Source organism: Chenopodium quinoa, unplaced genomic scaffold (assembly GCF_001683475.1).
Source record: "Chenopodium quinoa cultivar QQ74 unplaced genomic scaffold, ASM168347v1, whole genome shotgun sequence".
NCBI classification, from domain to species: Eukaryota; Viridiplantae; Streptophyta; class Magnoliopsida; order Caryophyllales; family Amaranthaceae; genus Chenopodium; species Chenopodium quinoa.
Window position 1 is genome coordinate 918,350 of NW_018743373.1, and position 13,989 is coordinate 932,338.

At 36.3% G+C, this 13,989-nt stretch overlaps 2 protein-coding genes across 2 annotated transcripts; both read right to left on the minus strand.

Moving 5' to 3' along the window:
* Positions 1 to 736: 736 nt before the first annotated feature.
* On the minus strand, positions 737 to 5,407 carry LOC110738113 (pentatricopeptide repeat-containing protein At4g13650-like). Its single transcript, XM_021918481.1, has 3 exons — positions 5,188 to 5,407; positions 1,628 to 5,063; positions 737 to 1,505 (listed from the first exon to the last, which is right to left on the minus strand). Exons 1-2 carry the CDS (start codon positions 5,281 to 5,283, stop codon positions 1,989 to 1,991), a joined length of 3,171 nt encoding a protein of 1,056 aa, XP_021774173.1. The 5' UTR covers positions 5,284 to 5,407; the 3' UTR covers positions 737 to 1,505; positions 1,628 to 1,988.
* A 958-nt stretch (positions 5,408 to 6,365) lies between these two features.
* LOC110738114 (protein TIC 100-like) lies at positions 6,366 to 13,989 on the minus strand. Its single transcript, XM_021918482.1, has 11 exons — positions 12,862 to 13,989; positions 11,710 to 11,781; positions 11,499 to 11,588; positions 11,224 to 11,397; positions 10,512 to 10,602; positions 9,413 to 9,475; positions 9,240 to 9,306; positions 8,782 to 8,885; positions 8,569 to 8,695; positions 7,390 to 8,123; positions 6,366 to 6,984 (listed from the first exon to the last, which is right to left on the minus strand). The coding sequence occupies exons 1-11, from the start codon at positions 13,722 to 13,724 to the stop codon at positions 6,598 to 6,600; spliced, it is 2,772 nt and encodes a 923-aa protein (XP_021774174.1). The 5' UTR covers positions 13,725 to 13,989; the 3' UTR covers positions 6,366 to 6,597.

Genomic DNA, 13,989 nt, shown 5'->3' on the forward strand with positions numbered 1-13,989 from the left:
ATGAGTCAAAATTGGAAGATAGCTGGTTTTATTTTCATCTTTGTAATTAAGTTAATGATGCCAACCAATGCTTGTTGATGTTTGTTTCATAATGAAGATTGAAGAAGATGGAGATCTATTACGAGTTATTGCTATTGCTTAGCCGCCGAAGATTTGGAGATTGATTGTCAAACATCATGAAAAATACGGAGTAATAAAGTTTTAGGAATTTTTGAAGTGCAAAGTACTATGTAATACATTCGTTAATTGTTATGTACAACTTTAGGGTATTATTTATGAGATATTAAATATTCTAAAGTTGCACATAATATTTAACGGAGGTAGTATATCATTATCCTTTATAATGGACCAATGTCCAATCTGACAAGCTCAAGTTGAGTGGAGAAATAAAGTAACAAAGGACAAAGAAACATTAGATTGTGAACGACTGTCTGGGTCAAGCTCATTTCCAAATTCCAACCAAGCTTGTCTTTGACCTTATTGGTAAAAACATTGCCGGTTCCTGCTGGACCTAAGAGTCCCAAGACAAGCTAGCTTACCTTAATGGCCAAGTGACCAACCAATAGGCGCAATCTCATGAATAACTTGATTTTGTAAGGATAATCATTATGAGGTCAGTTTTGTCAGGTCTATTTGTAACTAAAAGTTATTCGACTTATAATATACAAAGTACTGATATATCGATAAAAATAAGCATGTGTAGTTGATCATTCTCATATGCTGGACAAGTACGAAAGGCCTGGAAAGCTGTGTAATAATTTGAATAGTTGTATGTTGTTATAATACAATGAAATTAGCTTTCAATTATGGGCTAGTGTTGACAGAATTAGATTGATGAATGTCAATTTGAAAAACGCCTCTGAGAGTTATGACAAGTCAATTCCAGCAACTGTAAAGTGCTGTCGAAAGTGGCTTCTTTTGTGTGCCTCGAGAGCCTCCAATGCAGCACAGCATGAGTTCGGGTTGCTGCATTTGATTAACCTTTGACTCAACTTTTGGAATTTTTTTTCTGAAGTTATGCTCATCTATTCTTCAGGATCTCACTTTCTAATGAACAATACCCTTGTAAACTGATACCCCGTATCAATGTATCATGAGCTTGAAGGAAACTATGTTAATAATACAAGTCCCTAACATTTTCCTCTGGTTTAGCATGGTTTTCTGCAACTGCAATCTCTTAAATCAACCAATTCACCAGCCCAAAACTGAGCTTGATGGTTCTCTCGCAAAATTTTCAGTTTTCTGACAAAAGATGACCAGCTTGTTTTTCCCCTCACAATCCCCCCTACAGTACAGTTGCTTTTGCGCTGGATTGGCAAATACTTGCTTCCTTAGTTCCTTGGGCTTCTTATAGATTATTCGTGTTTTGCCTCAGATATTTCAGCAACACTACTACACAGCTAAATTACCAATATGCAACTTGTAACACCAAAACTCTGACTCCGCCTCTACCTTGTCATTCCCATATCCAACTAGTTTTTGACAACTTAGAACGATATGGATACCTGCATGTTGAGCATTGGAAAATAATTATGACAAGCTATCTCTGTATATCTATCAAATATTTCTAAAGGGTTAAAGCTTTAGAAGAGTTTGAGTAACGCAATTAAGGGGAAGTTAATCTTACAGATGAATGTCTGAAGCCGATGACAAAAAGCCTTTTCTGATTGGGTCATTTCCAGAATTTTTACATTCCCTCTTCAATGAGTTCAACCACCCTCCTTTACCAACTATACTTACAAAGCATTGGCCTATTGGGTAAGATATCCACAAAACTGAAGCAGAGAGGAATTCAGCTTGGTTATATGTGCAAAAGAATTGTAATAGAGATTGTAAAGCATAGCAGCTGAAGTAATATATCAGCACTCCATACCAATGTACCCCTTCACAGCCGGAGCTTAAGCAGATAATCTTCCCGGCAAGGATGTGTCTCTAGAAAGCCACAGAATTAAATTCGTGTATAGATTCTGGCCCTCCAGGTACTTGAATTACCAGTAATCCTTACATGAACATAAGCCTCCCTCAAAATGATGAAAACGATATGCATCTCTCACAATAATTGTCCGATTTGAGATTTCAGATACACACTTGATCCAATTATGGCAATCAGTACATACACGGAGATTTTTCATGACATGGAGAGGAATTGAGCTTGATGAGCTTATTAGTCCAAAAGCAATAGCAAGTCTCTCACTATGAACATTGACAGCCTGATTCTTCTCTGTATCAAGAAGAAGGCTGTACGGATCTTGCATGTAACCAATGTCAGCTACACGCTTATCCAGTTCTACCAAGAAGTCATATATTTTATCTGCTAGAGGATGAAGATTATCACCAGCGTAAAAGGCATGAATGGCATTATTTACTTCAATCCAACTACGACCTGGCTCCTTCTTCACCCCTCTTTCTTTCATCATTTTCCTGGATTCATCCATACAAGTCCAATTCCTAGTCACTGCATACATATTTGACATGAGAGCATAGGTTGCCGAGTCTTTGGGTTCTAACTCTAACAAATGGCGAGCAGCAAACTCTCCAATTTCCTTGTTCTTGTGAACAATGCACGCCCTCAAAATAGTTCTCCAAATCATTGCATCTGGTTTGAATTGCATATCTTCTATAAACTTTTTAGCACGGCTTAGGTAACCAGCACGACTGAGAATATCAACAACACAAATACAATGTTCTAGTTTGGGTGTCAAATCATATTCTTTGGTCATGGACTCAAAGTACCTTAGTCCCTGTTCCACTAATCCTACATGGCTGCATGCTGATAATACTCCCACAAATGTGACGTGATTTGGTGCCACACCAATCCTTTTCATCTCATCAAAGATTTCCAGGACTTCTTCCCCACATCCATGCTGTGAATACCCAGTGATCATTGCATTCCATGTAACCTCATTTCTGTTCGTCATTTCAGAGAGCACTCTCTTGGCATCATCCAGACACCCGCACTTTGCATAAAGAGTGATCAAAGCATTTGATGCCTCAGTTTCCAAATTATAACCAGATTTAAATAAATTTGCTTGTATCTGCTTTCCTTGTTTAACATTTGCAATGTTAGCAGCAGCACTTATTGTAGCGGTGTAAGTAAACAGATTAGCTTCTATATCTGCTTTATTCATCTGAGTGTATACTTTAAATGCATCTTCAGAGTGCCCAGTTTGTGCAAAACCAGAAATCAGAGAATTCCATGTTATGTTATCTTTCACATCAATTTTCTCAAATGCATGATAAGCATCTTGAAGTCTGCCACATCTAGCGTAAAGGCTCACAAGAGCATTCCGGATTGACTGATCATCAGAGTATCCTAGAATGTACGACTGAGCATGGATTTGCTGACCTTGGTAGAGTGCTTGAATGCCTGCACATGCGCTGATTACATTTGACAATCCTATATTATCTGGTCGGATCCCACGGCATAGCATCTCTTCAAAAATCTTAAGAGCATGAGCATACATTTCATGCTGCCCATATCCTGCAATCATAGCTGTCCAAGAGACAACATCATTTTCAGTAAGCCTCCGGAAAATCTTTTCAGCAGTATCCAGGAATCCATGCTTAGCATACATATCTATAAGCACGCTACAAACATACTCGTTAACCTGAAAGCCTGTTTTAATGACTTGGGTGTGGATTTGTTCTCCCAAATCTGTAGCTCCCGTAGAAGTACAAGTTCTAAGCATGCTTGGATATGTATACTGATTAGGTTCCAGACCTTTCATCTGCATTTGCGTAAACACATGATATGCTTCACTTAGATCACCAACCTGCCCATAAGCTACAAGCATTACATTCCACAGGACCACATTTTCTCTTTTAGTTGTAAGGAAATACTTATGTGCAGTTTCAATATTAGAGCATTTGACATAAAGGTCAAGCAGAGACCCTTCAATGAGCATATCAGAGCAGTATCCTGCCTTCAGTGCATATGAATGAAGTTGTCTTCCCTTATCAAGAGCTCCAATGGAAGCACAAGCACTTACAAGGCTTGCCACTGTAACACAGTCCGGTTTCAGAAAATCTTGCTGCATCTTCTGTAACAAATGAAGAGCTTGATCACTAAGTCCCTTCTGAGCAAGTCCTGAAATAAGTGAATTATATGATACTCCATCCTTCTCCGTCATCATCTCAAAAATCTTGACAGCAGACTTCATGTCTCCCCAGCGAGAATAAAGTGTCACAAGTGCATTGCACACAAAAACTTCAGAGGCAAAACCCCACTTATAAATAAGCCCATGAAGCTCCTGACCAACCTCGAATGACTCTGTCTTACTGCAGGCACTTAAAAGACTTGATAGAGCATATGGCGTGGGTAAAATACCATGTGTATGCATCTCATCACAGAATAGGCGAAGGGATTGTTCCTCCCGTCCATTCTGAGATAAGCCAGATATCATAGCAACCCAAGACACATTATCCTTCTCGCCTACATTGTCAAAAACATATTTTGCAGCATCAATCATTCCATTCTTCGAGTACAAATCAATCAAAGGGTTACACACAAAACGACTACCTTCAAAACCATATACAATTATCTTAGCATGAATCAGCTCAATACAACTAAGATCAATCTTTTCCCTAGAACCTCCACCAAACGCCCTCAACACATTACTAAATGTAAACTCATCAGGATCCACATTCTCCCTCAGCATACGCGAAAACAACCCCAATGCTTCTCTTGACAATTTCTTTGACGCAAATCCCGAAAGAATCCTATTCCATGAAGAAACACATACACTGACACCTCTTTCAAGCATTTCATCAAACAGATTGTGTGCATCCCATAATTGATCATTGACAATATAAAAATCCAGTAAACGACCACATAATCCAATCTCATCAGTAAAACCCGATTTCAAAATCAACCCATGAAGCTTTCTGCAATCAATTATCGACCCAGAACCCGAATTAAGCCATCCTTCCAAAAGCCATAAATAAGTTTGAGAATTAGGACGATTATTGTTATCTCGTTGATTATGCTCAGCAAAAGCATGGCAGATTGCAGAGCTACTCAATCTAGCTAATTTAAATCTTGTAAATACATTCCCAAATTGATTCTACATTCAGAAATACATGAAATAAACCAATTTAGTTAAGAAAAATGATATAAATTGGAGGAAAAACGAATTAGGTCAGTAGAATATTAAGTTGAAAAGGGAAAATTCGAAGTGAATGTGTTACCTGGAAAGTGTAAATGGTGGATTTTCCGTGAAAATGGAGGGAGTGAAGCAAGGAATTGGAGCTTGAACAGCGAAGAGCTGTTGTCAAGGAAACCATTCAAATTAGTTCGCCAAACAGATTAGACGACACAACTCATAACGACTATTTGAACGGATGTCAATGGGCCGAGAAAAAGTGGGTGGGTATAACAGAGTATCCTATTAAAATTCTGGGAATCGTAACGTGTTGCGACGGGTTTCTTAAGATAAAAATCAAAACGGGAACAGGAACATATTTAACAGGTTCCTAAAAAAGTATAGAACATGTGCCACGGGGCACTCTTTAAATTTTTTACAGTATTCTAATGCAAATTATACGTCACGTGGAAGTGTAACAACCTTCACATATATTGAAGTCCGGTTCACTTTTCTTTTCAAAAAAATAAATATTCAGTAATAACAATTTCACTTCAGTAAATATAATTTTTGATAAGTAAAAATAAGTCAATTTAGTAAAAATAATTTCAATTCAATAAAAATAATTTAAGTTTAGCAAAATATAATTTCACTTCAATAAAAATAATTTAAATTCAACATAAATAGGGTGAAGTAAACCACACCTAAAAATTTATAAGAAATAAAATAATATTCTTACCATTAGTTATTCACTTTTTTTTATTATATAATTTATATTTTATAGCTCAAATAATATTTATTAAAGTTCTAAAAAAATATTTTTATTGAAAAAAAAGAGAGGGGAGTAAAATTCACTACATCACTCAAGCTGCACACATTAAATCGTTATTGTTATCGAGTGTGGTTAGAAATTAAAGGGAAAATACAAGTTAATCTAGCAGATAAACGAATTTTTGTTAATTCGATGGCATTTTTGTAAATATATTGAAAAAGTAGGGTCATTTATTCAGTACTTTTAGTGAGCTGTCAAATTACTGTTTGCCTTTTGCTTTTACTGTTAGGTGAGAAAATTACACATGTATCCCTCAACTAGTATATGAAAAGACGCATATACCCCTCCACTACAACTTAAAAAGACAATTATACTCCCAGATAAACAAATTTTGTTTATTTGGAGAATTGACTGGGTATCCCTCGAAATTAAAAATAACAATTACCATTACTTTTCTAAGATCTAAGGTAATAATTCCCCTTGCGATTAAGAGTCTAGGAGTTAAATTTATGTAATGTGTGAAACATTGCCTTTTACCTCTCAAAAATAACAAATAAAATTAAATATAATTGATCAAATTTGCATTATATCTTGATACACAACAATTCTGCAATAAACAAGAGTAATTCCTAAAATACAGCTATTACTTCCCGAGGCCGAGTCATACATGATTAGGAACTCAACTCATCTCAGATAACAAATTACAGCCTTCAAAAAATTCTACTTCAAAATGGTATCACTTCATTAATGCAGAGCAATATCCAATGCATTATCCAAGCATTGAAGTGGTATGTGTAACGACAATATTTCGTCTGCTTTTCTCTTTGGTGATGCACTCAACCAGTGAAGCTCCCAAGATCTACACCCTTTGAGGCGATTATTGGAGCATGTTGCCTGAGAAGAGGATGTCCGTGATGTAGCAAACAATTTTTTAACTCGTTTCACCCGGAACTTTTGATCAGCCTGAGCTTTTGCTCTCAAAGTCATATTTTCTGGGAATGCTTGGCGAAAAGTGACTGTAGGAGAATGATCCATACACCCACTGGTACTGCTACATGATGCCTGTGGAATTTTCAGTGAAGGTCTTTCCTTCTTCCACACTGAAAATGATTTCTCAACCATTGATGGAACCTGCAAAAGAAATCAAGCAATAGATGACTAATTTAAGCATCATAACCTTGAACCAGCATATCTGGTTCATATAAACCCTAGATACCACGTGTAGTTCTTAACTTTAGCGTTGATAGACTCCAAGCTGAATATATTTTTCAACAAGATAAATCAGGAGTTTCACAAGATCTATGCTATTCACAGAAAGTTATCACATTAATACAGTTTCAAAGTCTGTTGATGGACTCAAGATATGCTGACAAAATGCCAAAATTGCCAATAATACCTGTGCTTGTATTTTCCTACATAAGCACATGACAAAAAACTCTCCCAGGTATATTTTGATCTAAATAATTGTATACCAAAATGATCACACTAATTATTCACTCAATGACGGAAACAAATAGCTTTGAAAGAATAACTTACCGTTGAAAGCAAACCAGACGACGCAAACGAAAGTGTGGAGAATGGAGACCTCTCAGATCCATTTTTCTTGTCCTTTGGGTCTGCAACAGACCCAAAACTTGATGGAGCTATATCATCATCTTCATCCTCTTCTTCTTCCTCTTCCTCTTCATCTTCAACTTCAACTTTGGTCTCCTTCTTTGGTGAAATTTTTTCCTGCTCAACAGAAGGAGAAATCGACTCACCCTCTTCCTCAACATCCATGTCAACTTTCTCCTCTGCCTCCTTTTCTTGTTGTTTCAACGCCTCTTCCATGTCTTCAAGGGCCTCCTCCAAGGTCAGTTCAGCCTCTACCAATTCAAGCTCCTGCTCTAAGAGCTGCTTTCTTATTTCACTGGCTTTCTTTTGCTCATCAGTCCATTTTTCTAGCTTCTCAAACATGGGTTTACACGATTTCTCTATTGAACCTATCAACCGGTTCCATAAGCCCTCTCTTTCTTCCTCTGTCTCACGTCCATAAAAGTCATCAAACCCAAGAGGTAAGAATTTGGCCTTTTTTGGGTCAACATCTTCAGCCTCTCCCGGAGGTGGTTGCCAAAACAAGCGGATACCATGTTCTTCATCCTCAATGTAATTGATTATTTGTCCAGTTGGTGTATGCATTATGACGGGGTCCTCAGTATAAACAAGCTTAGATGGATCATTAGGGTCAGGCTCAGGCTCCTTGTTTAGAAGAACAAATTCTGGAGGTTGTTCTGTTTGAGTAGTGATTCAAATGGAAGCAATGAGAAATTGTAATCACATAAGAAATTGTAGACAGCTTAATTACAAAATAGAGAATCACAAAAGTAGAAACCATGCTAGTAAACATATACTACATATATAAGCTTAACTCTCATCGAACCTTAGGTGCTGAAACATTCATAAAAAGCTGCAGTTACATCAAGTATCTATTCAGGGAAATCGCCAGGAAAAAAACACACACACACACACACAAAATATCATCAGAAAGAGCAGCGTTGTCATCACTTGTCAATTATTAAACTAACAAAGAAGAGGCAATTGAGTCAAAGTTAGCTCAATAAAGGCTTCAGTATTATTCTTTGGTCTAGTTCAAGGTCTTTTCACATAAAAAATCAGTCTAGTTCCTTAAGAAAAGCAGTTAACTTATAGGAAATATAAAGTGGGAGAACTACACACCATTTTCCCACCAGTATTCTAATTCTGCAGGCATTGGGAGTCTTAATGGTGCTTTATGGAAAGAGTTTAACCACATTTCTCTTTCTTGATCCACTTCTTGCACGTAAGTTTTCCAGTAATCAGGAACCTGGATCATTGAAACAAGAGATTTCATACTATATAGCATGCAGAGGTAACCATTAGTTAATTCTCAAGAGTAGGTAAGAATCATACTTCGTAAAACTGGTTGATGAAACCTGGAGCCTGCCACACATCCTCTTCCTCATAAAAATAGGGATGTTGAGGATCACCATATGGACCCCTTTCTTCCCTAACCACTGCATCCAAATGACAAGATCAGTTGTCAATGTCTCATTGAGGTTTGCCTTATAGATCAATAAACATTATAGATTACGAAGTATAATATTACAAACTTAGCCAACGGTTTGCCATTTTTACTAACTGAAGACATATAACCTGCTACATTCCACTGTTCCACCCTCCCCCTTCCCTTCCCTCCACTTCACTTTTCATTTCTTTTTTCTTTTCTTTTTTCTCTTTTTCAAAACACTTCTCCTTTCATTTCTGTGACATCCTTAAAATAATATCTGATTGGAATGGGAAACTACACCCTTATCTTTTCTTATCTGTGATATCCTTATAATGTTTTATTGGAATGTGAAAATACTTACTTCCATCAGGCTTATTAATGAACATTCGAGCCTTGGCTGCAGCAACTTCAGCTATGCCTGCATGCATCTGAATAGCCATTACATAAGAATAAATTTCTAAATAGAAGCAAAAGCAACTCCTGACACCACCAAACCTGTTGCTTAAACAAAAAGTAAAAGAATAAGTGTCATACTGTGGAAATTTCTTCAGTACAACCAGCAGGATCCTCCATTTTCTCACCAAAGTAGAACCGTCCCTTCAAATAAAAACCATAAAAACTATGAAGACTGACTATACATGAATTTAAACACAAATTGACCATAGAGAATCAAGATTAATGATAAGCATCAGCTAGAGGGTAAGCAATCTAAGAATTCATTCCCTGATAATACTGCTGTTAAAACTATGAAGACTAAGTATACATGAATTTAAACACAAATTGACCATAGAGAATCAAGATTAACGATAAGAATCAGCTAGAGGGTAAGCAATCTAAGAATTCATTCCCTGATAATACTGCTGCATCTTATGCAACAATAAACATAGTAAAAGCTGATATCAATGGATTTGCAGGTCATGTGAAATTATAGAAAAAATAAATAATAAATAATTTATTTCAAATCCAATCACTCTTATTTGATTTTATTTCATATAGAAGTATATACTAAAAGAAGGCAAGAAAACTCTATAGAAAACAGTGGTTCAATTTGATGTTGTCCAAGAAAGTGTTAAAATCATTTCCCATAGAAGCTAAGACCATCTCCATTGGTGAGACCAACTTTGAGTATTGAAATACAAAATGAGTTGTTTTTTTACCTCCAATGGTGATATACTGATACACAACCCATTTCTCAATTTAGCAAATCATGTGAAGTTTAATTTCCCAATGGTGAAACTCTCTAAAGTATACTTATGTTACTTTCAATTTATGGCCCACCAAATCCATATGGTTTCAAAAAAAAAAAAAAAAAAAAAAACACTTAAATAAATTACACAATATACTTCGTATTATATTATTGATAAAGGGCCCACACCTTTTGTCAAATGAGACTCAAAGTTGAGTATCTAAATTTAACAACTTTCTTTTGAAATTGCTAAGTTTAAACACCAACTTATTGGTATCCTTTGCAAAAAATACTCTCTCCTAAAAAAACTCCCCCAAGTCTCACCATTGTAGATGGTCGTGAAAAAACACAATATCTCAATGCTGATCGTGAAAAACATAAAGAGAAATTTATATATAGTATAAAAGTATCACGTAAATCAAACTTTGGGAATTAATATGGACCTACATAGATGGGTTGTTCATTCATTTCATACACACCACATCCATGCATTCTGCCATGCTTCCACTGACCAGCATAACGATACCGACCTTTTTCCCTGACACAATTAACATACAATGAGTAGAAGAAGAAAATAATGATGTCAGCTGATGCCTTCTACTGTAGAAGAAATTTTTTGAGGAGAAACTGGAAAATAATTCTCTTTCAGCTAAAAGTACACAAGCAGGTAAGCTTTCATCACCAACCAAGATTATTATGACTTTAAAAGTATGGACATGCCCCATATAAAGTTTCTCCTCAATAAAAATGACCCATATAAAGTAAGTAAATCTAAGTTCACTACTCTGCCCAAGATAAATGTAGTAATGACTACCCATAAAAGGTCAGACGTTCAATTGCTACATTTTGATCTAGCTGAGTAGCTGACCATGCCTAAAGCTGATGTAAAATACCATAACATGAATGCAGAATGACTTTCAGATGTCGTCAATATAGGACTCTGCAAAACATGGTGATGGTAGGAAACTAAGCATCAACATGAAAAAAAACATAGCGGAAATCAGTGACTAAGATACTTAACATGTAATCATACAATAGGAAAAAGATAAATTACAGTACATGTACATTGTTTATAGCCGTCAACAGCATGAAATAAAGAAAGAGTAAAAATGGAAGCTAAAAAAGAGAGAGAAAGAGGAAAGTCACAGCAATAACTTACGGCTTCTTTCCATATTGTCTTATCCACTCATCATTCTCGTAGAATGGGATTTCATAATTCCCATCAGTGAGACGAACACTGTCTTCAATATCCATCTCCAGCCATTCTCTATCTTCTGGGCTCATAAAATCTCTCTTTATGATTTTCCCTTCAGCTCGCATTTGTGCTTCAAGTCTGAGAACCATCAAATGAGTCAGTCTGAAGCTCAAGATCCAGATGTTCTACCTGGACAACTATCATATTTAAGTAATACTTTCCATAGTTAGTAGACATACTTGGAACCAGGGATAGGTTCTATATCAGGTATATCGACTTCAACAACCCCATGTCCCTCCTCCTGGTTTTGAAGCCATTCTCCCTCGTACCTACAGTGAGAAGTTCATGATAATTTAGTTTGTCACTGGAAGTTAATTCATATGAACGTCCACATTAACTGAATATTTGAGTAATATTTTAGAAAATTGCAAAAATGCACTATAAACAGACCTGACTAGACCTTGCTCAGCAACATAAACACCTTTTCCATGAGCCAAGTCATCCCACACAGTGCCTTCATACCTTTTGGAAATGACATACAAGAAACAACACAAGCATAAGCAAGTAGGATAGGAATTCTGTATCACAACGAACAAAGTAAAACAAGGAAACTTTCCTTAGCACTAATTATTCCTTAAAGCCATATGCATTAACAATTGTCTTGGACCTCAATAACAGCAAAAGTTCAATCACTAAGAACAGATTTTCTGTGCAAAATTATAGCCACAAGGCTCACAACTAGATTCCAACAACAATGAAGGAATCAGTGTTGAGCAATATTATACCGATTACATACAGGGGTGACGGGATGTCTTGTACACCCTAATCTTCATCAAAAGCTATACTTCATACATCATTGCGAATACTTCCCTAAACTAAAAAATAACATACAAAACTCAAAGAAGTCCTCATGATACCATAACAAAACCTAAACCACCCCAAAAGCCTTATCGGCCCAGGCAGAGATATAGAATAAAAACAGCTTCAATCAAATAATCACATAAAACACAGTCAAACACAAGTCCAAAATGCTTCACAAAAGTATAATGCACAGCTTAATTACAGCCAAACTCATATACTCATTCAAAAAGGAAATTTTCATAAAATTAGTAAGCAAATGCACAAGACATACTAATCTTTCATCATGATATGATAACATAAACCAAAGCAAACTCGAAACTGGTATCGGCTATTGGGCAAAAAGTTTCTTATGTCCATCCCTTGATAGGGAAGCTGATCAAACAATCACCTACAACATAGTCAAACACATACATTAAGCATTACAAATCATTATACACAACTTAAATACACCCAAACCCACATTATCATTCAAAATGGGAAAATTAATAAAATTAGCCAAAAAATTCATTAACAAGAAAATAAATCCAAAACCCCACTTAAACCCCAGCAACAGAAAATTAAAGCAAAATTCAATAACAGCTTCAAACATTCAATTCAGTCAATTGCATAATTCAAACACCCAAAACCTACACTAAAGCCCAATAAAACCCCTCAAATCCCACCATTTTCATCCATTCAAACAACAAAACCAAAAAAACTCAAAAACCCATCAATCAAAAAACCCAAAAAATCAAAACTTACGAGCTTCCATCAGGAAAAACATAGCTAACCCATCTCAAAAACTCTTCAATCCGATCCAATTCTTCAATAACAGACTTAGGAGTAGAAATATCATGATGATTATCAGGAATAGCAGGATAACTCTTTCTATAAGGAACATAAAAGGGAGCAATTGGAGGGTCACGACCTTCTCGAACTTCCTTCTTAACAACTTCCCAATCATCATCATCAGCCCAAGCTGGGTCCCACCCAGGTTTAGTCATCTCAAGAGGTGCATCAGCCCATAACTCTTTAAGGTCTTCTTCCCTCCAATTCTCCCCATCATTTGGAAAATTGAACAAGTCATCTTCATATTCGATTGCATCTTCTTCCTTTTGTAGCGCTTGTTTGAATCGGCGGGACTGGTATGCGCGGGCGAACCGCTTAATATTAGCTTCGGCAGAGTAGTCGCCTTCGGCTATGTCGTCGAACTCGCCGGCGCGGCGGTAGTATGCTTGTCGCTTCTTTTGTTTTTGGGTGGGTCCATCGGTGTCGTTTTCGTCGGGTTCGAAGTCGGAGTCGGAGTCTGAGTCTGAATCTGAGTCTGAGTCGTCTTCGTTTGCGGAATCATCTGGGTCATCTTCTTGTTCTTTGTCATCTTGTTGTTGAGGGGGTTGGTCAATTGGGGGAGTTTGATTGTTGTCTGACATTGTTGTTGAGAAATGGGGATAAAGAAAGATAAGGTGAAGTGTGGAGAAGAAGTAGTGGGTGAGTGAGTGAGTGAGTGAGTGAAAGAGGACGGAGATGAAATTTAGGTGTGTTTTTGCTATTTTTGTTTTTGGTTTTGGGCTTGGTATGAGTAAAGATTCAAGAGTATAAAAGTGTGGCCCATAAGCTATGTACATAATCCCTTTGGCCTTTTTTTTGAATTATTATTTTTGAAGTTTTGGCATTGTTTGACAATTAGCTTTTATTTATAGATTTTTTTATTTTTTTTTTTGAAATAATCTATAGATTGTTAGCGGTTTGCATTAACTAGATTAATTGGATGATTGTCATAAGTTGATTGTGTAAAAGTATTTGATAAATAACGATTAGTTATTTGGCTGTTTTAGAGTTTAAAAAAAAATAGAGTTCTAACTCTTCATACAAGCTTTTTGAACCCACAAA

Coding starts and splice junctions, on each gene's coding strand:
- LOC110738113 (XM_021918481.1), bottom strand. CDS start 5,283: ATGGTTTCCTTGACAACAGCTCTTCGCTGTTCAAGCTCCAATTCCTTG. Junction 5,064..5,187: donor CCACCATTTACACTTTCCAG/GTAACACATTCA, acceptor TTCTGAATGTAG/AATCAATTTGGGAATGTATT.
- LOC110738114 (XM_021918482.1), bottom strand. CDS start 13,724: ATGTACATAGCTTATGGGCCACACTTTTATACTCTTGAATCTTTACTC. Junction 11,782..12,861: donor GTTTTTCCTGATGGAAGCTC/GTAAGTTTTGAT, acceptor CATTTCCAAAAG/GTATGAAGGCACTGTGTGGG. Junction 8,886..9,239: donor CATTAATAAGCCTGATGGAA/GTAAGTATTTTC, acceptor ATTTGGATGCAG/TGGTTAGGGAAGAAAGGGGT.